Consider the following 24,859-nt stretch of genomic DNA (forward strand, 5'->3'; position numbering starts at 1 on the left):
CCAGCACAGCTGGAAAGGGAAAGGTGGGAAAAATCAACTTTTAACCATAGATCGGAAGTGACTTGAAAAATATTGTGTATTTTTTAAAAAATAGACCGTTATTCTTATTTGACCATTGATTAGATTAAAATCAAGGGAAGAATATTTTGTGAGCGTTTGTTTTTCAGAATATTTGTTATTAGTAGTTTAAGGTATTTAAAATATTGATTATTCATTTAAACTTTTGAAAAGTGTGCTGTGCCGTATTATCTGTGTACTAAAAAAGTGGGTCCCCTTCCTTCCTCTTTCCTTCTTCCCTCTATTTTCTTTTCCTTCCTTCCTTCCTTCCTTCCTTCCTTCCTTCCTTCCTTCCTTCCTTCCTTCCCTGCTTTCTTTTCCTTTTTCGCTCTATCTTTCAGCCCTTCTCCCTCCCTTTCTATTTCTTTCCTTTCTTTTTCTCTCCCTTCCTTCTTTCTAGCTCTCCACTCCCTTTCTTTCCTTTCTCTCTCTCTCTCTCTCTCTCCCTCCCTCCTTTTCTTTCATTTCTTCTGCCTGTCATTTAATCAGCGATAAGTTTGCTGGCAGGTCTTTCTGATAGATTAAAAAGCATCCGGTTAGGGAGCATCTCCAGCTAAAGAGATTATGGGGGGAACAATCCTCAATTTACAACTATAAGGGAGATCAGAATTTTCATCGTTAAGTATAGCGTTTGTTATGAGCTGTGCCTGACTTTAGGACCTTTCTGCCATGGTTGTTAGACTCGCTGCAGTCATTAAGTGGATCAGGCAGTCGTTAAGCAGATCTGGCTTCTCCCGTGCACTTTGCTTCTCGAAAGCCAGCTGGGGAAGTCGCAAAAGGGGATTACGGGATGCTGCAAGCGTCATAAATGTGAGTTAGTTGCCAAATGTCTGAATTTTGATCATGTGACCGTGAGGAGGCTACAACGGTCGTTAAGTGTGAAAAACGGTCGTAAGTCCTTGCTGTTGTACTTTTGGTCACTAAGAGAATGGTCGAGGACTACCTGAAATCCTTTGTATCTACTCCCAGGTAGATTCTTCTGCAATTGATTCCCCATCAGAGGCTCAAGTCTTCTCCAATGCCACCCGGCCTCAAATCCTCCCGGACCCTCCCCATTGTTGTGGGGAGGCAGCCTGGCCCTTCCCCACCACGGATGCTGGGGCTGGCCCAATTACAGTGGGAGCTTTCCTGGACAAGCTGGGAACCCAGTCTCAGCTTCCAAGTTTCTAGTCCACATGCTGTCTGATATTTGGAGGAGACTGAAGTTTGCTTGGAGAACAAGGTCAAGGCTGTTTCCTCTACAGCTGAAGCTAAGGGTGGTCCTTGCTTAATGACCGGTTGTTTTTCAACCGTCAGCCAAGCGTAAAGCACCCCAAGGGGCCATAATGCTCAGGCTGCAGCCCCTTAAGCCATGCAATCGCATGTCGGGTCACGCTCATGACCAGTTATGGTGTTTTGTGCTTGTGTGACTGCAATTCACTTTTTTTTTTTTTTAACCAGTCTTTGGAAAACAAACAAAAAACACTCATTCAAGTGAATGCGTTTCCTTAACCACCAAGAAAAAGGCCAGAAAGTTACTTCCGGTCTTATGGGTGCTTCAGTTTATGTCCGTAATTCCAGGCTGTTAATGGTTTTAAGTCCAGGACTATCTGTAGTTGAGCCATCAACCAGTGGGAATGATCAGAAGCAGGCGCAGTCAGCGTCTTCTCATTTTACCCAGCATTCAGAACACAGAATAGTCTGCTTGGGAGGGACCTCGGAGGTCATCTAGTCCAACCCCCTGCTTGGGCAGCACCTTCTATATACCCTCTCAAACGGCTGTGCAGTCTCTTTTTTAAAACCTCCAGTGATGGAACGAACACTCGCGACTTCTGAAGGCAAGTCCTTCTACTGATAATTGTTCTGTAAGGGAAATTTTTTAGTTCTTGGTTAGTTCCCTCTTTGCTTCGTTTCCATCCGTGGCTTCTTGTCCTGCTTCCAGGCGCCTTGGAGAAGAGGCTGACCACCACCCCGCTTTGGGGCAGCCCCTCAAATATTGGAAGACTGCCATCATGTCTCCCCTTGTTCTCCTTTTCATTAAACTAGACATACCCAGTTCCCGCCAACTGTTCATTTTTAGCCTGCGGCCCCTGCAATCATCTTTGTTGCTCTTGTCTGCACTCTTAATTTCTAGTCTCGACATCTTTTTTTTATATCCTGGCGACCAAAACTGGACGCAGTTTTCCAAGTGTGGCCTTATCGAGGAATTATAAATTGGTATGAACACTTCACGTGATCTTGATTCCATCCCTGACAATTAGTCTAGGATTGCATTGGGTTTTTTTTGGCTGCTGATGCACACTGCTGGCTCATACTTAAAATGGTAACCAACTAAGGCACCTAGATCTCTTCTCTTAATGGGTCAATGGCGTGGCTGTCCTCCAACGTCCCTATGAGAGAACAAATGGGACAGTTTAAGGATAATTATAAAATAACAGAGTTGGATGGGACCCTGGAGATCTTCTAGTCCACCCACTGCTCAAGCAGGAGGCCCTATACCACAGCTCCCAGACTTTCCAGCCGAGCAGGAAAATGCACACGTGGCTTGCACATGTGCACGCACAGCAGTGGCGTGGCTACCTCACGGGGCTGCAGCTCGCCAGCTATTCCTGTGGCCCAGTGGGGGCCCCCAACCTATGGTCCGGTTGGGCTGCAGACCATAGGTTGGGGACCCCCGTCCTGTATCATTTCAGACAGATGGCTGTCCAATCTCTTCCTAAAACCACCTAGACAAAACCTCCACTAGTGGAACAATTAGCAAACACAAATGCTGCTACCCGATATTAAGTCCCCACGGGCCAGATCCGAGCGCGAGAGAACAAGCCAAACACACCCCAGGGAATAGTTAAGAGATTTTTATTCTAATAGCTTTAATTACAGTGCTCGTTCGTTGAAATGATAACTGAAAACAAGTATACAAAACAGTTGATTACTGTATTGAAAGCAAACGAGGGAGGGTGGTTTTTTTTTTTTTCCTTGTCCACACCAAACAAACCAGTTCCGATCGTGTTTTTTTCATGAGTTGCAATAGCTCCAGGTTTTTCGGTGGTATTTTTTTTAATTATCAAAATACAAAAGAAAAAAAAAACTGAACAAAAAAAGTTAAAATCTGGGATGGCAAATCTCAAACCTTGCAGGATGAGGGATGTAAAAAAAGGGTGTTTCTTGCCTTCCGAAAATGGAATCTAGACACATCTTAAGAATGGAAGACGCCCGATTATCAAACTCTCATGTTTTCGATATCCTCCACCCCCCCCCCCCACTTTCCCAGATGTAACAACGGAAAAGCTCGTGTGACATTTCTTATTTAAGTACAGTACTTGCTGAGGTGGGGCTGCCGTTGTGACGTTTGTGTAAGAGGACCGTCTTTGGAAATAATTCTAGGCTGGAGAAGTACAAGGATTTTTGAAGGAGCTACGCCCCACAGAGACAGAGAGGAAGATGAAGATGGCACCAATAGGTTGGAGGGGAAAAAAATAATTTTTAAAATCGAAATCTAAGGGGCAGTTAAAAGAGTACAGGGTGTGTGTGTGTGTGTGTGTGTGTGTGTGTGTGTCCCAATTTCTTGTTAATCTGCAACTTCTACTGACTTCGCTCTAACTCTGGGGTAAGTCTCCCACCCAGCTCCCATCACAAAAAGGTCAAGCTAATTTTATGATCTGGAACGAGGGAAATTGCTGGTGTCAGTCGTTGCAGAAATTGCAAAGGGTCCTGGGTTCAAGTCTTTCCACCCACCTTCCCACCCACACCCACCCCCGTCTTCTAAAAAGAAACTCATCCCCAGGCTTAAAAACATGGCTGTGGAAATCAGATCTGCAAGCCGAGAGGGATCGAGTCCACACACGCGCGCACAAACCAACAAAACAAGATTCCTGGCAACCTTTTTTTTTCTCTCTCTCTCTTTTCTCTTCCTGAATCCCCTCAAAGTTGTTGGGTTCTTTTTCTTTCTTTCTTTTTAATCTTTATCATAAAAAAAAAAAAAATCCGAATAATATTGCATAGGAGTACCAGAAACTTGCCTCGTGGGAAAAAACAATAACTATTTACATTAAATAAGAAAATAAAAAGCTAAAACTTGTTTGTTTGTTTTTTCCCCCTTTTGGGCTTGGTTTTGCCACATGTACAGCGTGGTGAAGGACAATCCTGTGGAGGAGAAGAGATGATGAAAAGAGTTTTCCGGCACTCAATACTACAAAGTAGCATGGTTTGCCACATTAGAGTAAAGCGAGGGAGGGCAGGGGAGGGGAGGGGTGGGGGAGAGGAAGAGGGGTGGGGGAGAAAAGAGGAATAATTCAGGGCTTCATTTCTGGTTTCGGAGCTGATTGGACAACCAGTCCAGTCCTTCATAGAGGCCGTCCCCGCTGGTGGCGCAGGTGGCCTGGATGTACCAGTTTCTGTGGCGGAGAGAATGCAATCCTAGTTTGTCTGTGATTTCCGCGGCATTCATGGCATTCGGCAGGTCCTGGAAAGGGAAGTAACTGGCTTTAGGAAAGGCGGGTTGTTTTTTTTTTTTTAATAAACCCCATCACAAAGAACCGTATTCCACCATCTCAGCTTTTCGTTAAGGCCAAAAAAAAGTCCTCGACTTACGACTATAACTGAGCCCAAACTTTATGTTGCTAAGCGAGACGTGTGTTTAAACGAGTTTCGCTCTGTTTTACGACCTTTCTTGCCAGTTGTTGTTAGTAACGTGGTTAAGCGAATCTGGCTTCCCCACTGACTCTGCTTATCAGAAGACCATGAAAGGTGACCCCGGGACACTGAAACCGTCGTAAGTACAAGTCAGTTGCCAAATGCCTGAATTTTGATTACGTGATCCTGAGGAGGCTGTGACTAACTATGAAAAAATGGATACATCAATTTTTTCAATACCGTTGTAAGTTTGAACACTAAATCAGGGCTTTTCAACCTTTTTACCCATTCTACCACTTTTAGGATATGGCAACATCCAAGTACCACCAGTCGCCTAGCAAGGTGTCAAAACTTGATGACAAAAAAAAAAAAAAAAAACAATTTTTTTTGATAAAGTACAGGTAGTCCTCGACTTACAACAGTTCGCTTAGTGACTGTTCGAAGTTACACTGGCACTGAAAAAAGTGCCCCCCAAGCCACAGCCGAGCAAGACACCTGCCTGCCCACCTGGTGGCGCTCTTCCTCCTGTGTAAGGTTTCCATTGTTGTGAGCATTTCTGTTGAGGATTGGCAGCGGGGGTGGGGTGGGGGGTGTTTGGTTTTTATTCCCCCCCCTGTCTGCTGGGTGGTTGCAGCAGGTTTTGGTCACTTCACATGACCCTGGGACACTGTGACCGTCATAAATATGAATCAGTTGCCAAGCATCTGAATGTAAATCACAAGACCCTGGAGAGGCTGCAACATTCCAGCTGATCGGTGCTTCTTCTAGGCTCAGCAGAAGCACCAGGATCAGTGCTGAGCTCCAGCTGGAGCCTGGGGCTTCCACTGAGCCCTGACAGCCCTGAAGAAGCACTGATCCTGGCGCTTCCGCTGAGCCCTGACAGCCCTGCAGCTCCAGCCGTCTCTCGCTCAGGCTTGTGCGGTGCTGCCATTGGTTCACTCATTCCCCTCCCCCGCTACCCCTTTTCTAGGATGGTCGCGTACCACCTGCCAGGTGCCCATGTACCACAGGTGGTACCCGTACCACTGGTTGAAAAGCCCTGACCTAGTTCTTCTCTTCATTAAACTAGACATTCCTAATTCTGCAAACACGAAGAACGGTTCCTTCGGGGTCATCTATCCCCACATACCTGTTTGTTAGCGAAGACTAAAAGGACAGCGTCTCTGAGCTCATCTTCTGCCAACATTCTCATAAGCTCTTCTCTGGCTTCGTTGACTCGCTCTCGGTCGTTGCTGTCAACCACAAAGATCAAGCCTAAAAGGAAACGGTAGGTGTTAAATAAGAACGTGGCAGGGATGCTAGCGGACGGCCGTCTACAACTGTGTTCCTCAACCATGGCCCCTGTAAGGTATGTGGAGTTAAATCCCCAGATTTGCCTAGATTTTTTTTTGGGGGGGGGGAGAAGAAGGAAAAGGTTGCATGACTTGGATGGTTAGGGAATTCTGGGACTTGACGTCCATGCATCTTCAAGTTGCAGAGAAGCACTGCGCTGCGGTACAGACATTCCTGACATAACTGCCACAACGGAGCTCAACATTCCCACCGCCCCGTTTTATGGCCTTTCTTGCCGTGGTTGTAAAATGAATCACTGCAGTTGTTCAGTGAATCTGACTTGCCCGCTGACTTTGCTTGTCAGGCATTCGCCAAAGGGGGGGGGGTTATGTGACCCTAGGGCACTGCGACCGTCATAAATACGAGTCAGTGGCCAAACATCTCAATTTTCATCATGTGACCGTGTGGATGCTGCGACGGTTGTTAAGTGTGAAAAAAAATTAAGTCACTTTTTTTCAGTGCTGTTGAATCACAAGCTGAGCACCCCCTCTTATAAACTAGGCCTGGACTTCAACTCCCAGAATTCCTCAACCAGAATGCTGGATTGAGAATTCAGAGAGAAAGTCCACACATCTTGAAATAGCCACAATATTTTAGGGTATTTGGTTCAAAATTAACCAATTGGGGGGGGGTTCATTCAGAGGGAAAAAATTGTTATTATATTTTTTTAAATTTAAGTCTTGATAGATATACATACACAGGGAGAGAAACATCCTCCACATTAGGCTTCAAACAATATGAAACTGACTTCTGGTGTTTGTAAATAGTGTCCACAATCAACATGTACCTTAATCCAATTTTCTTTGATTACTGGGTTTCAAAGGTAGTCACACAAGAGAGTAAAAGCAGTAAACTTTGCAAGGGTGTAATTTTACTGTTTCACGTGAACCACACTGCAGAGATAGATCTTCTTAGGCAGCTTTAAAAAAAAAAAACTAACATGCTGTAATATCAGTGTCACGCAAGAGAACTGCAGATTTTGGAAAGCGAATACACTGTACAGAAGGAGAAACTGGATTTTTTTTTAAGACAAAGCTGGAAACTGGACAAAGGGGAAAAGATAAAATGTTGTTAATGAGATGGGAAGTATCCAAACTGGACAAACAAATCAATAGAAAGATTCTGTGTAAGAGGGTTGTGCACAAAGCAATTTAGAACAACGGATTTGTATAAAAACAGTTTCACAATGCAGGAGAAAACAGCACATCCCACCCCTCCTTGTTTGCATTAATCCCACATCACTACTTAATTTTCTATCAGCTACATGCTTGATGTGGTTAACCTGCTGGTAGAGAGATTAAAAGGTCACCCTGAAAGGGGTTGTGTGTGACCACAGGAAAGAGGGGGACAGAGAGACAAAGAAGGAAAGAAGGGAACATAGGAGAGGGAAGGAAGGGACAGAGAAAGAAAGGCAGAGAAAAAGTGGAAGGGAGGGAAAGGGAAACAAAGAAAGAGGGAAGGAGGGAGGGAGGAGAAAGATGAGACAGAGAAACAAAGAAGTGAAGAAGGAAGAGACAAAAAGAGAAGGAAGGAAGGAGAGAGATACAGAGAGAAGAGAGGAAGAAAGAGACGGGAGGAAGAGAGTGAAGATGGGAAGGAAAGAGACAGAATGAAGAGAAGACAGAGGGGGGGGGAAGGAGGAAGAGAGGAACAAAGAGAAGGGAGGGAGGGACAGAGAAAGAAAAGATGTAAGAAAACTACCAATTGGATATATATATATATCTATATATTTTGCATGAACTACCAATTATACACAGATGACAAGCTGAAACACCTCACAAATACTTCTATATAACAGTAACATTGCATTTAATCTTCCATTCTAACACTAAATAAACAAGTCTCTATTTCTTTCTTTGATTCAGCAAAATATGGGTGTTTCATATGTGGAAGAGGTAAACCAGATTAAGCAAAGGCTACCAGTGTGCCAGGCACAAAGGATCATTTAAGATCACGGCAATGGCAGAATCGTGGATTAGTCTTTCCCCCGGTCTGTGGCTCACGTTTTTTTTGGGTTTTATGCTAAAGCATGTATTTTCTTAATCCACATTTATATTTTAACAGGCTAACTGAATCTGGCAGCCACAGAGCCAAAGCCTTTGACCCATTTAATTTGGCAACTTTGGGGATGGAATAGCTGGCTCCAAACAGCAAAGCAGAACTGCAGCGTTCCCATCGCTTTTAAAGCTGGCAAACTGAACAACAGAATAGCAAAGTTGGAAGGGATCTTGGAGGTCTTCTAGGAGACCCTATGCCATTTTAGAAAAATGGCTGTCCAGTCTCTTTTTGAAAGCCTCCAGTGTTGGCGCATTCACCGCTTCTGGAGGCAGGTTGTTCCACTGGTGAATTGTTCCAACTGTCAGGATGTTTCTCCTTAGTTCCAGGTTGCTTCTCTCGTTGGTTAGTTTCCATCTGTTGCTTCTTGTCCTGCCTATTGGTTTTTTGGAAAATAGCTTGACCCCCCCCCCGTCTCTCTAGGTACCCCTCAAATATTGGAAGGCTGCTATCATGTCACCCCTAGTCCTTATCGTTAAACCAGACATACCGAATTCCTGCCACTGTTCTTCATACGTTTTAGCCTCCATCTTTGTTGCTCTTCTCTGCATTCTTTCTAGGGTCTCAGCCTATTTTTTTACATCTGCAGACCTCCTTCCGTTCCAGCTACCGTATTTTCCGGCGTATAAGATGGCTTTCTAAACCATGAAAATCTTCTCAAAAGTCGGGGGTCGTCTTATACGCCCAGTCATCTTATACGCCGGAAAATACGGTACTTTAGCAAAAATACTGATGGGTTAAGGGTCACTAAATAAACTGTTGTAAATCGAGGACTACCTGCATCCTTCATAAGATTTCCATTTGACTCATCCAATTTACAAGATTTCCAGGTGCTGTCGATGCAATTCTGGAGCAATTTAATGCTGATGCAGCTTAAATAGATAGAAAGAGAATGTGGGTCTTGCAAACCGCAAACAACTCACCTTGTGTATTTTGGAAATAATGGCGCCAGAGTGGTCTGATCTTATCCTGTCCGCCAACATCCCACACCGTGAAGCTAATATTCTTGTATTCTACTGTTTCTACATTGAAACCTAGACAGTAATAAGCGGGAGAGAATGTGTTAGTTAACAGGAGGAAGATAGGTTTATCCATTTAAGATGACATCAGTCACATGTGGTCTTCCAACAGCCCTTTCTTCTTGCCAGCCGAAACAATTTTATAAGCAAGAGTCACTATATTATAAGGAAAAAAAAAAACCCTAACCTTTCCTTCCCCATTATATGTTTTACAAAGTGGTATTAAAAAGATGAGCGCCAGTTTGGTGTAATGGTTAAGGCATCAGTGACTCTGAGTTCTTGTCCTGCCTAAGCACAAAGTGACCTGGGTGAGTTTCGGCCAATCACCAGGAGACTGGGAGTTCTAGTCCCGCCTTAGCCATGAAAGCAGGCTGGGTGACTTTGGGCCAATCACCAGGAGACTGGGAGTTCTAGTCCCGCCTTAGCCATGAAAGCAGGCTGGGTGACTTTGGGCCAATCACCAGGAAACTGGGAGTTCTAGTCCCGCCTTAGCCATGAAAGCCGGCTGGGTGACTTTGGGCCAATCATCAGGAGACTGGGAGTTCTAGTCCCGCCTTAGCCATGAAAGCCAGCTGGGTGACCTTTGGCCAGCCTCTCTCTCTTAGCCCTATAAAAGAAACAATGGCAAATCACTAAACTTTTGGCAGATTAGATGACCACACATTAGAACTGACTGGTGTCAGGGTTGTTTTTTTTTTTTTAAATGTTTTAATGGGTTGAGTTTTAAAGTATTAAAATTATTTATACATCTTTTAAGTTTTGACTGGAAACCATCCAGAGTTGTTTGAAAGATGGGTGGCTACATAAACGTTTAAAATAAGTAAATGCATTGACCCACAAGGACCGTGCACGTAGGGCTGCAAGAGGTAAGCTGTGCCACTGATGATGTTTCTATTTCTAGCTCCACTTTTATAGATATATGTAGGGAAAACTCAAGGTAGTTAATATACCCAATGCTCCTTCCTCCTCCATTTTTTCTTACAACAACCTTGTGAGGTGGATTGAGCTGAGGGGGAGAGACTGATCCAAAGTCACCAGCTGGCTTTTATGCCTAAGGCAGGACTAGGACGCAAGTCTCCTACTGATTGACACAAAGCCCAAGGTGCAACTAGAACTCGCTGTCTCCTAGATCCTAGACCAGCACCTTCACTACCACATCAAACTGGCTCTCCGGAAACAGGAAAAGCTTGTTAGCCTTTCTGGTCAAAGAAATGAGTGGCTAGATTTTAAATTTACTATACTTAAAATATGCCATACACGAAGCTAATTATCAACATAATGTTCATACTTTTTATTTAGCTGTTTATCTCCTGAAAGTTTCAAATGCAATTAATTAAATGAAGGCTGTTTAAAGAGTAAATGCTTTTAGATAATATTACATCTGCTGTATTTTCACTCAGGAATCCTCAGACAACCTCAGACTTGCCTTTCAAAAAGTAGGATAGATTTTATCCAACAAGAACAAATGAAGAAAAGATACATAATTTAAAAAAAAAAAAAAAACAGATCTATGCGTGGTAATGATACTGCGAAAACTAAACAGAAAGGTTTTAATAGCATGCTATTTATCTTACAGACTTGAAAACCAATACAGATAGTCTTTGACTTACATTTCATTTAGTGACCATTTGAAGTTACAAAGGCACTGAAGTTACAACCCTGAAAAAAGTGAGTTATGACTATTTTTCACACTTATAGCCATTGTAGCATCTCCGTGGTCATGTGATCAAAATTTGGATGTTTGGCAACTCACTCATATTTATGATGGTTGCAGTCCTGGGGTTATGTGATCCCCTTTTATGGCCAGGCAAAGTCAACGGGAAACAAGATTCACTTAACAAATGCATGACTAACTTAACATGGTTAAGTGATTCACTTAACAAATGAAAGGTCGTAAAATGGGGCAAAACCCATTTAACAAATGTCTCACTTAGCAACAGAAATTTTGGGCATAAGTCAAGGATTACCTGCATGTAGTATGTCCACAAGCAGTTTCCTTTAGTTCAAGGAATTCCAAAAATGCAGCTCAGATCTTGAACTGAGTTAACTGAAGTAGCACCATATTGGTTACTACTCCTGAGCAGCCTGTGTGCAGGCTAATTTTGCATTTTTACCCAGAGTTGTGATATTGTGCAAATTTTATTTTAATTTTACTTTAAACCCAGATTTAGTTGCAATTAAGAGATTGCTTGCTTTCTTACCTATTGTAGGGATGGTAGTTACTATTTCACCGAGTTTAAGCTTGTACAATATAGTAGTTTTTCCTGCAGCATCCAGTCCGACCATAAGAATACGCATTTCTTTTTTGCCGAAGAGGCCTTTGAAAAGGTTGGCAAAAATATTTCCCATGTTTCAGGATACTGTTCACCCACTGGCCAAGAAAATCTAGAAGACGGAAGGATTCGAGACTATTAGCGGCAGTTAAATGTCATGAGGCTACGGTAGCACAGCCCCCAAAGTATACATTAATGGCCCTCGTGAACCGAGGGAGATTTATTTATCAGGTAAACATTCGGTACACTCAAGTAAACATTCTACTTACAACCATTCAGTTAGTGACCATTCAAAGTTACAACGGCACTGAAAAAAGCAACTTATGACTGTTTTTCACACTTATGACTACTGTAGCATCCTCAGGGTCACATGATCAAAATTTGGATGTTTGGCATGTACTTACGACAGCCGCAGTGTCCCGGGCTCATGAGATCCCCTTTTGCAACCTTCTGACAAGCGAAGTCAATGGGGAAGCCAGATTTATTTAACAACCCTGTTACTAACTTAACAATTGCAGTTATTCACTTAACAACAAAGGTAAAATGGGGCAAAACTCATTTAACTATCTCGCTTGCCAATGGGAAGTTTGGGGGCAATTGTGGTCGTATGTCGAGGACTGGATGTAGTCAGTTTGTGAAAACAGACTTTCAAAACCCAAGCTGAGCATGCAAACAGCAGCTTAAAGGCAGTTATTTATGCAGATTAAATTGCCACGTATAAACAAAGACAGCAACGGGTATTTCCATAATAGGATAAAAATGTTTTAGTGGGGGAAGAGGCAGTTTGCTCAAATATACAGTTATTGTAACAAGATTACATGTTCTGTGAAACTACAATAAAATGATCAAAATACATAAAGGATGTTGAAAGATATGTGTGTGGGAACGATGTTACTCCTAAAAGACAAAACAGGTTACTTGACTATGTTTATTTATAAATATATCTATAAACATAAGGGAGGGAGGGCTTCAACACAGAAACAGGAGCACAAAATTTCAAGATTAAATGCATTTTTCCCTCTTCCCCAAATGAGAAAAAAGAATAGCTAGGACAAACCACCGATTGTGGCATAATGCTATTCAACACTAATCATATTTAATTAGAACAAGCTATGCCAGGAATATTGTTAACAGTAGAATGAACCAGATAACTACATGAAATTTTCCTTAATGAAAATAATCTCTTTTGTACTATGCATGCATTTTCCAAAACTCTCTGAAACGGAGGAGTTGGCAGAATCCAGTTTGACCAGCACGATTCTCTCAAAGAAGGCTGTTCACAATTCTAGAATCCAGGCATCATCAGATGCCGAGCCAACAATGCTCCTGGCATTCTTAGGACATCCTAATAACTGAGTTATAGTTAACCAGTTTCTACTCTGTCAAACTTGGCAGAGAGAAAGGCAGCCAGTTCCTCAGAGAAGTCAATTACTGTAGTTTTAATACAGGTAATTCTTGGCTTACGACCACAAGGGAGGCCATGATTTCTGTTGCTAAATGAGACAATTGTTAAGTGAATTTTTCGCCTCACTTTACAACCTTTCTTGGCACAGTTCTTAAATGAATCACTTTAGTTAGGTTAGTAACCTGGCTTCCCCATTAACTTAGCTTGTCAGAAAGTCGCAAAAGGGAACTGCACGACTCTGGAACACTGCGACCGTCATAAATATGAGTCAATTGCCGAGCGTCTGAATTTTGATTATGTGACCATGGGACTGTTGCAACGATCTTAAGTGTGAAAAATAGTCACAGTTCACTTTTCTCAGTGCTGTTGTAACTTCAGTCATTAAACGAATGGCTGTAAAGCAGGGCTTTTCAACCAGTGGTACGGGTACCCCCTGTGGTACATTGGCACCTGGCAGGTGGTACGCGACCATCCTAGAAAAGGCGTAGCAGGGGAGGGGAATGAGCTGAACCGGTGGCAGCACCGCACAAGCCTGAGATGGCTGGAGCTGCAGGGCTGTCAGGGCTCGCGGAAGCACCAGGATCAGTGCCAGGCTCCAGCTGATCAGCGCTTCTTCGGGGCTGTCGGCTCAGTGGAAGCGTCAGGGTCAGCACTGAGCTCCAGTGGAGTTCTGCGCTGATCCTGGTGCTTCTGCTGAGCCCAGAAGAAGCGCCAATAAAGTGGCACTGATCCTGGCGCTTCTGCTGAGCCCTGAAGAAACACCGATAAAGCGGCACTGATCCTGGCGCTTCTGCTGAGCCCAGAAGAAGAGCCGATCAGCTGGAATGTTGCAGCCTCTCCAGGGTCTTGTGATTTACATTCAGATGCTTGGCAACGGATTCATATTTATGACGGTCACAGTGTCCCAGGGTCATGTGAAGTGACCAAAACCTGCTGCAACCACCCAGCAGACAGGGGGGGGAATAAAAACCAAACACCCCCCACCCCACCCCCGCTGCCAATCCTCAACAGAAATGCTCACAACAATGAAAACCTTACACAGGAGGAAGAGCGCCACCAGGTGGGCAGGCAGGTGTCTTGCTCGGCTGTGGCTTGGGGGGCACTTTTTTCAGTGCCATTGTAACTTCTATGAGTCACTAAGCAAACTGTTGCAAGTCGAGGACTACCTGTACTTTATGGATGTTGCCATATCCTAAAAGTGCTACAATGGGTGAAAAGGTTGAAAAGTTGTGCTCTAAGGCAAGGACTGCCTGTGTAACATTTATTTTTATTTCATTTATTAAATTTATATGCTGCCCATCTTGTGGTTTGAAACTAACAGCACATGACAACATTTGTGCGCTCTTTCCAACTTTTAGAAGGGCAATGAAATATTAGAAAGATGATCTGAGAACACAAATCGCGACTACCTGGGAACAGGTATGGCAGAAGGTAAATCGGTATTTTATTCACAAAGAAAGATACTAACTATCAAAAAAACATTTTCACCTGAGCTGTGAAGAGCAATTCCCTAGTGTTTATAACTGGGCAGCTGCAATATTTAGCCTGAATAATCTTCACAAGCACCGTATTTATGCTATTATAAATTAATTAGGTCTACAGAAATATATTTAACTCAGTACTTAGCGTGCCCTGTCATTACAGCGTTAATTTCCAAGGGAGTCATCTGGGGAACAACTTCTGAACAAGACGTAAGCGCTTCCCTGCTATAACACAGCTTGCAATTTCCTTCCCTTCTCTGCCAGACCACCCTGAGCTGGGGCGCTGCAGAGGGGGGAAAAATACACTTCCTTTTTGGGTGGAGCTCAATTTAACCTCTACTTCCAGAATCTGGCTCCACAGCACAGCAGACCTTTCCCCTCAGTGTTCTTTCGAAACCCATCAGGGACCCCTTCCACAACGCCCATCCTCCAGGACTAAGCAGATGTCTCAAACTCTCTTGTCGATGCTTTTCTTGCAGACGTTTCAGTACCCCAGCTAGGAAACATGGCCAGTGCTAGAAGCTAGAACCCCACTCCCTTCTAGCACTGATGATGCTACCTAAAGGGGTAATGAAATGTCTGCTAGGAAACCACCAAGCTCAGAGAGCATTAAGGACCCCACAGTCTTCCTCCTCCTCCTCTCCACAAACCCCCCTCCCTTCTAGCACTGACAATGTTCCCAGGTTGGGTCACAAAATGTCTGCAAGGAAACCACCCAGCTCAGAGAGCACAGAGGATCACATTATTCTACTCTTTTTCTCTTCTACAGCTCTGGCTCCTGAGCTCCATGCTGTTGCAGACCCTCACACAGTCCAGCTGGGATAAGCCATGTTTTCAGGATATAAAACAATTTATTAAATTTTACTCAGCAAGCATGCACTGCCTTGGATTTTATTTGCCAATCATAAAGCCTTGAAAACCTTGTCCACTAGTTAGTGGGTAGCCGGTGTAGTAGTTTATTGCTCAGAATCAAGGCAGTCAGGTGCTCAACCCAGCCATCAGCTGGCACATTCTGGACCAATTTTGACTCTGCGATCAATATCCCATGCTATACTTCACAGGCTGAATTGCACTTTCATAGAGATTGTTCTGTGTTAATTGAGCTACTCAGACAAAACCACTACAGCCTACTCAATTCCTGAGATGGCAGAAAACATATTTTCAGATGGCCATAGAGCAGGGGTCTTTAAACCTGGCCCTTTTATGACTTGTGGACTTCAACTCAGCCAGCATCGTATTAAAAACCTGGGTGTGGGTTTTTGTTTTTTTCCCCCCACTCCTGCAATTAATAGAATACAGATCGGTGTGGGTGTTAAGAGAAAGAATCAGTGTTCTTTCCTATCCAGACCTTGTACGAAAATATCACTGATAGGTGGAGGTATGAAAGTGTAGCAAAGGAAAGAGAAGGGTCAATGGAAATAAGGACTCAGTTGCACACAAACATTTTCTCAGCTGAAAGTAGCCTTACATTCGGAACAGGGAGAGATTTAATTCAGCCAATGGAAGAAGCCTTCATTTCAGAGCCAGAACATCTGCGGGGGGAAAAAAGCCAATTTTCTTGCCAGTCCTTCACTCATTTGTCTTGGCAACTGCAGGTAGTCCTTGACTTAACAGCCATTCATTTAGTGATTGTTCAAACAGTACTGGGAAAAGCGACAAACCGTTTTTCACACGACCGGTGCAGCGTCCCCATAGTCACGTGATCAAACTTCAATCGCTTGGCAACAGACTCATATTGATGACGGTCGCCGTGTCCCGGGGTCATAAGATCCCCTTTTGCAACCTTCTGACCAGCAAAGTCAATGGGGGAAGCCAGATCCATTTAACAACCGTGTGACTAACTTTGCAATTTCAGTAATTCACTTAACTAGCAAGGTCATAAAATGGGGAAATGCCCATTCAAGAATGTCTTGCTTAGCAACAGAAATTTTGGGCTCGATTCTGGTCCTAAGGCGGGGACTACTTGTAATTCCATTTGTGGAGCACAGCATTTGCTTTTCTAACTGGGGAGGTTGAGTGGTTTTGAGCTTCCAGTTCGAAAGTTCCCCCACCCAAGTATTCCTTACCGGATAATATAGGAAGAGGAACAAACCATGGAGGACTAAAACATGGCGTGGAACCGCTTGCCTCCTGGAATTGTGGGTGCTTCATTTCAAGAAAGGATTAGACAACCATGTGCCTGAGATGGCACGAGAACTCCGGATTGGGCTGGACTACATGATCTCGAAGTCCCTTCTGACCCTATGATTCTTAGACTACTTTTATCTTCATGACCAGTTTAGTATCTAGCTCTAAATTAGTCCTCAACATGATGCAATACTATGATAGCTAACCCTTTAGTACTGCATTTGTATTCCGATACAGGGAGTCCTCGACTTAACAACAGTTTGTTTAGTGACTGCTCAGTGATAACAACACTGGAAAAAGTGACTTATTATCATGTTTCACTTAAGGCTGTTGCAGCATCTCCATGGCAACATAAATCAAAATTCAGATGCTTGTTCAACTGGCTTATGATGAAGGGGGAAGCCAGATTCACTTAACTGTGTTACTAAGTTAACCGCAATGATGCACTTAACAAACGTGACAAGACAGGTCATAAAATGGGGCAAAACCTACTTAACAAATGTCTCAGCAGCATAATTTTTGGGTTCAATTGTGATTGTAAGTTGAGGACTACACGTACAGTACAGATTGCTAGATTTAGCCAAATATTGTGAAGTTTTTTTTTACTATTTGCAATGATACATTGATATCATGCGAGATGAATATTCTGCAGTATTTGCAGAAAGCAAATTCCCTTTTTTATATCTGTGCCTATAATAAAATCTAGTAAGAGGGTCCTAGATAAGCAAAGGGCGCACACAATACTGCTTTACATAAATATTTTTTCCAGTTTCAAATTACTATATTAAACTGCATTACTCATTACTTAGCTCAGCACGTGCAATCTTTTTTTTACACAGTAGAACAATTAAAAATTAGAGGAAAAGAAAATAGCAACATGTTATTTATTTAATTTGTATAGCCACCAGTCTCCCAAAGTGACTCTGGGAACTATACAAATAATATAAAAATACTGGTAAAACAATCATTAAAATTAAAATATTAAAAATTGAACCACAAAGTTTTAGAGTCAGTGTATCAACCGCAATATATCAATGAAGATACCATGGATAGTAAAAGGCAAATGAAAACAGCAGTAAAGTGGCATTTCCTAGTTCTCCAAAGAGCTACTTAGAAATAAGAATTAAAACTAGGTTTTTAGCACTCAGCAAGAAAACTGATGAATAATCCAAAAAGTAACTGTTATAATCGGAACTGCCTACCAGCTATAAAAAGGGCTGGAATAGAAGTTGCGCTTACATTTTCAATTTGTTCCAGGTGAGATTCATGAAAATCTAATTATACATTCATATTTTATCAGTAGCCTAAGACACATAAGCGTCCCTGTGAAAGTTTGTTAATATAGTACTGATTTTTTCCCCCCTGCAAAATCTAGCTAAGGCTTTTTTACATGATTTTCCACTTATGCACTGATGTTGAACTGGACAATGCAACTCATAAATATGTACTTCTAATACATACTAAACGCTTCAAATTTTAAGGTAAGGCAGTGATTTGCATAAGTTCTCATGTCACATAGATCTGCAACTGTCTTTCTTAAGCTCAAAGGTCTGCCATATCACTTGAGAAAAGGGACACATTTGGCTTTAAAAATCGCAGTGCGTGTCACGTGGATGCTTCCGTATGCTCAGAAGCACCTTTTTGTCTTTTAATCAGACCTGCTGGGAAGCCATAAAATATAGATCTGCAAAATTAACCAAGCAAAGGTTCCCATGCAATCAGGAAAAAAGGTGTAGCTGCTTTAACACGTTATCAATGGATGCTACATTGAAGTTGTGACTTCCAAGTATCTCTTCCAAACACAATTTGAAGCAGTGTGCAGCCCTCACCATTAATCTGAAATGTTAAAAATAGCCTTCAGTCTTTTATTTTTAAATTGAAAATGGAAATACATTAAATTCCAGAAATCTGAGGCTGTTCATCTCAATAAGCAGCAGCAGAAGAGATTTTTAATACTTAGGCCAGGGGTAGGCCACCTTGGCTCTTTTATGACTGGTGGACTTCAATTCCCAGAATTCCTGAGCCAGCCATGCTGAGGGGAAAGGGAGAGGTTTCCAAGCTGAGCCATGCTGCCTCAGGAATTCTGAGAGTTGAAGTCCACGAATCATAAAGCGGCCAGGTCTAGGGCAGAGATAGGTCACCTTGGCCCTTTTATGACTCATGGACTTCAACTCCCAGAATTCCTGAGCCAGCCACGCTGAGGGGAAAGGGAGAGGTTTCCAAGCTGAGCCATGCTGGCTCAGGAATTCTGGGAGCTGAAGTCCACCAGTCATAAAAGAGCCAAGGTGGCCTACCCCTGGACTAGGCAGAGTGATATGGAAAACTGGCTGACCAAGATAGTGAAGTACAGGTAGTCCTCAACTTACGACCACAGTTGTTAAGTGAATCACTGCAGTTAACTTTGTCACACGGTTGTTAAGTGAATCTGGCTTCCCATTAACTTTGCTTGTCAGAAGGTCGCAAAAGGGGATCGTATGATGTCAGGACAATGCAACCATCATAAATACGAGTCAGTTGCACAGTGTCCGAATTTTGAGTCACGTGACTATGGGTACGCTGCAAGGGTTTTAAGTGTGAGAAATGATAACTCACTTTTTTCCAGTGGTGGTTGTAACTTTGAAAGGTCACTAAATGAAGTCAAGGACTACCTGTATTAAAGCAACACATTAAATACGTTCAGCCGGAAACAAAGAGGCAACGCTAATATTTGTATAAAAACAGGTATAACAAGTTCCACCTGCTTGGCTCCCCCCACCCCCCCACCAGGAAATTCTGCTGCCATGTACAGTACAAAGCAAAGCTTCCAGGGCACCTTTAAAGACAGCACCACACAAGAGTGTGTGACGATGTCCTAACCTTGAGGTTTCCTTCTTTCAGCTGTGATGCAGCTTGCTGTTTGCTTGCCCTTGATTCAAGGGGTAACAGTCACCAGATTTAATTCAATCTTAAGTCAGCTGGAGGGGTCCAGAAGAATCTGCTCTGCTGTGACTTCTACCCTCTGGAATATTGTGCCTCTTGAGATAAGATTCGCACCCACCCCCTTGGTCTTGGCAGTCCTTGACTTAGGACAACTATTGAGCCCAAAATTCCTGTTGCTGCGTGGGTTCTGCCCGCTTCACGACCTTTCTTGACACAGCCGTTTAAGTGGATCGCTGCAGTTGTTAATTTGGGAACATGGTTGTCAAACGAATCTTGCCTCTTGTTGATTTTGCTTGCTGGAAGTTCGCAAAGGGGATCACATCAATCTGGGATGCTGCAACCGTCATAAATATGAAGCAGTTGCCTAGTGGCTGAATTTGTTCATGTGACTACGGGGTCGTAAGTGTGAAAAGGAGTCACACTTCCAATGCGGTTAACATCTGAGGACTATCTTACTCCAGGAAGACAGAAGACCTTGTTCTGTCTCTCAAAAGCAGAAAAGTATTTTAAGCTTGGAACAGGGATGGACAGGGTGGTTTTGATTTAAATGATAATTTTTAAAGAGCAGCTGTCATCCCTGTCTCGCAGCATCTCCTCCTCTGACAGGCTGCTGACTCACTGACAGTCCCACTCCCTTGAATGGGACGGATGGTGATGCGGCACTGACACCACAAGGTGAGGGACGTGACAGGAGCAAGTGAGTGGGTGCCCGCTAACAGGCGCTGCCAGGATGGATCTGAAATGACAGGTGCTCTTTAAATGTAAGGACTCATTCTTGCTGGTAGTTAGAATCTTTAATGTTATTATTTGCAAACAAAATGAAGGTTTCCCATTTAGAATAAGAAGCTGTCAGGTCAGTAAAACAGTGATAACAGAACTGATTTTAGGCTAATCACACATAGTTGGAGAACTACTCAAATTCTTTTATTTACCTAAAACACTTACGAGCCTGGTACAGAGGCATTTCTCTTCAAACAATCATACAGTTTGTAGTGTGCATAGATTTGCAAAACAATGGGATAAAGGAATATTCCTGAACTTTGTTTTACGACTTATCTCGTGGTTACTGTGAAACTGTGCGAATGCATCAAGGCAGTGCATGTTATCTCAGTTTGCAGAGCTTGGATTCACTGAAGGAGTTTACCAAATATGTAAATATTTCAGATTATAAAGCCTCATGCGACATAACTAAGCTCCATTTCATGCTGAACAAACTAAATTATTAATGTATCTTAAATAGAAAACTATATTTTTTTACTCCAAAAGCATTTTATTAAGATAAATTTGATAAAAATAAAAAAAAATCCGATTTAATTTTTTAAAAAATCCATTTTTTAAAAAAAAAAATCTATTAATATTCCCCCTGGGGATGGATGAAAACTAAACACTGCTCAGACAGTTCAGAGTTGAAAGGAGTAGGTATAGCTAACAGATCCAACTTAGGTGTAATAGGCTGTCCAGATTCAAAGCACCCAAAATTTTGCAACCTGCTTAAAGCTAGCAGCATGAAAAGGAGATACAAATAGTCCTTGACTTACAACAATTCATTGAGTGACTTTTCGAAGTGACGACACTGAAAAAAGTGACTTATGACCGTTTTTCACACTTACGACCGTTTGCAGCATCCCCATGGTCCGGCGGTCAAAATTCGGATGCTTGGCCACTGTCTCGTATTTATGACAGTTGCAGTGTCCCTGGGTCAAGCGCTCCCTTTAGCGACTTTCTGGCAACGGGGAAGCCAGATTCATTTAACACCTTAACAGCAATGATTCACTTAACAACTGTGGCACGAAAGGTCATAAAGTGGGGAAAAACTCTTTAACTGTCTCAATTGGCAATGGAAATTTTGGGCTCAACTGTAATCATACAGGGATGGCTATCTGTGCAAGGACTTGCTTTTATAACCTGGAGCTATCCTCCTATTTAAAGATAATAATTTAACCCCTTTGTATTGCAGGGCTGAAGAACCTCTTCCTCCCTGATGAAGTTGCCCATTGCAGCTAATGCATTAGGGCAGTGTTTCTCAACCTTGGCAACTTGAAGAGTTGTGCTGGCTGGGGAATTCTGGGAGTTGAAGTCCATACCTCTTCAAGTTGCCAAGGTTGAGAAACACTGCATTAGGGCAACTGTGAAATGATGCCAGCCAGGATAATAGGACGGCTCATGGTTTGCTAATTTAATTTCAAAGGAAGATATAAATGCCGTATGAATATGGAGATTGCGAAAAAAATGTCAGCCGTAGCTGCATTAACATAATTATTTCCCAAGTCTGTTCCAGACAATTACACACTAAATCCTCGAACATATCAGACCAAGCAGTTCAACCCAGACTGTATGTTAGCCACTATCATGGGAACATTTCACAAGATGCCTCTACCAGGCATCTGGTCGGAAGCAATTAAGAAAAGGAAATGCAAAAAAGAAATGCTCCTCAAATATTTTGATTTTCACCGTAGCTGAAATTTGTAGGAGATGCAATCCAAATGACCTGCAAAGTGCCAAAAGGCATACCCCGAATTTATTACAGGTAGTCTTCAACTTACAACCACAATTGAGCCCAAATTTTCTGTTGCTAAGCATGACAGCTGTTAAGTGAGCTTTGCCCTGTGTTATCTTTCTTACCACAGTTGTTACGCTATAACACAGTTAAGTGAATCTGGCTTCCCCCATTGACTTTGTCTGTCAGAAGATCACAAATGGGGATCATGACACCCAGGGACATTGCAATTGTCATAAAGGCCAGTTGCTAAGTGTCCCAATTTTGATCACGTGACCATAGAGATGCTGCAGTGGTTGTTAAGTGTGAAAAACAATCACGTTACTTTTTCCAGTGCCCTTGTAACTTTGGTCACTAAAACGAACTGTTATTAAGTCAAGGATTATCGGTATAGTGGTAGTATAATGCAGGTACTCATTGACTGACAAGTATTTGTTTAGCAACCGTTCTAAGTTATGGCACTGAAAAGTCACTCATGATTGGTCCTCCCACATATGATTGTTGCAGCATCCCCATGGTCATGTGATCAAGATTTGGGTGATTGGCAACCAGCATTTATTCACAACAGTTGCATCATGTGGCCTTCCCAACTGGCCTCTGACAAGCAAAATCAATTGGGAATTGGCAGATTTGCTTAACAACCGTGTGACTTAACAATCATAGCAAAAGAGATCATAAAATCAGGCACAACTCAGTTCCATTACCTTGTTTGGTGATGGAAACCCTGGTTCCAATTGTGATCAGGTATTTCTCATTTATGATTGGCAGTAAATTATATTGATATGTGCCTGCCCTACATACCTTCTTTAAGGACAGCTACACAAATCAGATTGCCAGCTTTGTAAAAGAAATCCCCAAATGTTTCAAAAGTGTAGATGATGACAAAGACCATATAGAGTAGCAAGAACTTTGTGGAGGACAGTAACTTCCCAAAAGTTCTGATGAATGAACGAACAAGGAAAAGTCTATGCTGGAAGGAGGGGGAAAGTGAAGTTCAGCAACTGAGATATTTGTCCTTGGATCTACATTAGTTGCTGCCTCTTGTTTACAGCTCTCCCATGTCACAGAGATAAAGATGAAAACTTTAAGTTAGCCAAAAATTTAAGATAGACTGGTGAACTAGGTTGTGGAAATACAAATAAGCTAATAATCAGAAAATACTAGAATTCACTAAAAAAAATAGCAATGCTATCCCCTTGACATTGTTTTTATTGCAAGACCTGATTCTAAAATACAAAAATTAATGTTTAAAAGCAATTGCCCTCTCATTATCCCAAGTATTTACGAGGGACATGTCATTACCAGGTATTGGCAACATGAAAGGCTATTTAGCATATTTCCTAAAAAAGAAAAAAAAGAAAAATCAAATTAACTAAAGAGGACTTTCTCCAGTGGAGTGCATCTGGCAGAAAATTAGCAACAAATTATGTCATGCTGAGATGGTTTTGATGCCCAGAATTATACTGTACTGTAATTGCCTGTGTGGAAAAGCTAGAGATCATTCAATTCACAACCCTGGAAATGGGAATGGCCAGAAGCATCATAAACCTGGAAGGGATCTTGGAGGTCATCTAGTTCAACCCTTTGCTCAAGGCATTGCCATTGTTGTCAAATGGCTGTCCAATCTTTTCTTGAAAATCTCCAGAGATGGAACACCCACAACTCTGGGAGGAAAGCTGTTCCACTGCTTCATAATCCTCACTGTCAGGGAATTCCTTATTTCTAGGTTGTATTTCCCTCTGACCAGCTTCCACTCCTTTCTTTCTCCCTCCTTTCTTTCCCTTGCCCCTCTTTCTCTCTCCTTTTGTCTTCCTTTCTTTCTTAGTTCCATCCTTCCCTTTCTCCTAACTTCCTACATTTTTCTTTCCTTCCCTCACCTCTTTCTCCTTCCTTCCTCGCTCCCTCCCCATTTCATGGCTCAGTTTGCCTAGCAAGCTTAAGGAAGACATAGAAAGACCCAGCTAAGACCCTGTGGCTAATTGTGATTAGTATTTCTGTCATGGCTGGGAGGGAGGTCATCTAGCCCAGCCTCCTGCCCAAGGCCTGGCATCCTTACACCACCCTGGCTAAATGGATTAAAACTCTTGTCCTGGCCTGTCAACCCAGACCTTTTGAGTCGGATTTCCTCAACTAATAAAGAGGAAGAGAGTCTTCACCACCACCACCAGAATGTACTTGAGACTCCCTGCCCTTGCGCAACTGTTTGTCCTGCCAATGAAGTCACCAGCAAGTGACTAAGGGATCCCAAATCCCCACCCATCCCTCGTCTTTGGGGCCAAATTCCAGATGAGGAAAGAAAAAAGACCACTCCCAAACAACCCCATCGCCCTCCCCCAAACCCCATCGCCCTCCCCAAACAACCCCATTATCCTCCCACAAATTCTACCATTCTCCCCAAACCCCATCATCCTCCCCAAACCCTATCATCCACCCCAAACCCCACCATACCCCCCCAAATTCTTTCATCCTCCTCCCCAAACCCCATCCTCCACCCTCGGGGGCCACCCTGCATCCTCCCCCGTTTATGGGTATTACTCAGACAGGCCAAAGACCGGGGGTGACTCCCCTCCTCCCCGGCCTGCCCAACCGTCCCAGGCCCGAGGCCTACGAGGAACGGATCCCGCGCAATGGCCGCCTTCTCGCTTTCTGTCTAGTCTCCTTTTCGTGGGGAGGGGATGAGGGGAATGGGGGTACCCCGCTGCACCCCCGCTTATGAGGGCGGCATCGGGGAAGGTTAAAGGAAGGCGGGAAGAGGAAAAGAGCCCCACAGCTCGGCCGGGAGATCAGCGGGCGTCGGGGTGGAGGCTGCCCCGCCCGGCCGCGAGCTAGGCCCGGCCGCTTCAGCGCGGACCGTTGGCGAAGGAAGGGTCGGTTCGGACCAGGCCGGGCCGCCGCTGAAACTTCGTGAGGGCTCGGCTGCTTACCGGGCGACGTTGCGGGGTGCCTGGCTGCGGGGTCTCCGTCGTCGTCCTCTCCGGGCCCGCCGGGTGCCTCGTCTACTTCTGGCCTTCGCCTTCCGCCTCCCTCACAGCCTCCCTTACTGCGCACAAGATGGCGGCTCCCGGCGGCCACGTCAGTGCCAA

General features: G+C 43.4%; 1 protein-coding gene and 1 long non-coding RNA gene across 2 annotated transcripts; one reads left to right on the forward strand and one right to left on the reverse strand.

The window, feature by feature from the left end:
* Positions 1–2,876: 2,876 nt before the first annotated feature.
* On the reverse strand, positions 2,877–24,859 carry ARF1 (ADP ribosylation factor 1). The gene is made up of 5 exons (XM_039365238.1): positions 24,701–24,859; positions 11,276–11,459; positions 8,979–9,089; positions 5,798–5,922; positions 2,877–4,498 (listed from the first exon to the last, which is right to left on the reverse strand). Exons 2-5 carry the CDS (start codon positions 11,421–11,423, stop codon positions 4,337–4,339), a joined length of 546 nt encoding a protein of 181 aa, XP_039221172.1. The 5' UTR covers positions 11,424–11,459; positions 24,701–24,859; the 3' UTR covers positions 2,877–4,336.
* LOC120318042 lies at positions 11,811–16,000 on the forward strand. Its single transcript, XR_005559396.1, has 3 exons — positions 11,811–12,795; positions 14,111–14,183; positions 15,003–16,000. It is a non-coding gene; the product is annotated as an uncharacterized LOC120318042 (long non-coding RNA).

This window comes from Crotalus tigris, unplaced genomic scaffold (genome assembly GCF_016545835.1).
Source record: "Crotalus tigris isolate CLP2741 ecotype Arizona unplaced genomic scaffold, ASM1654583v1 scf7180000020019.1302030, whole genome shotgun sequence".
Classification (NCBI taxonomy): Eukaryota; Metazoa; Chordata; class Lepidosauria; order Squamata; family Viperidae; genus Crotalus; species Crotalus tigris.

Coding starts and splice junctions, on each gene's coding strand:
- ARF1 (XM_039365238.1), bottom strand. CDS start 11,423: ATGGGAAATATTTTTGCCAACCTTTTCAAAGGCCTCTTCGGCAAAAAA. Junction 5,923..8,978: donor TTATTTCCAAAATACACAAG/GTGAGTTGTTTG, acceptor GTTTCCTTTTAG/GCTTGATCTTTGTGGTTGAC. Junction 4,499..5,797: donor TAGTCTTCGCTAACAAACAG/GTATGTGGGGAT, acceptor TTCCCTTTCCAG/GACCTGCCGAATGCCATGAA.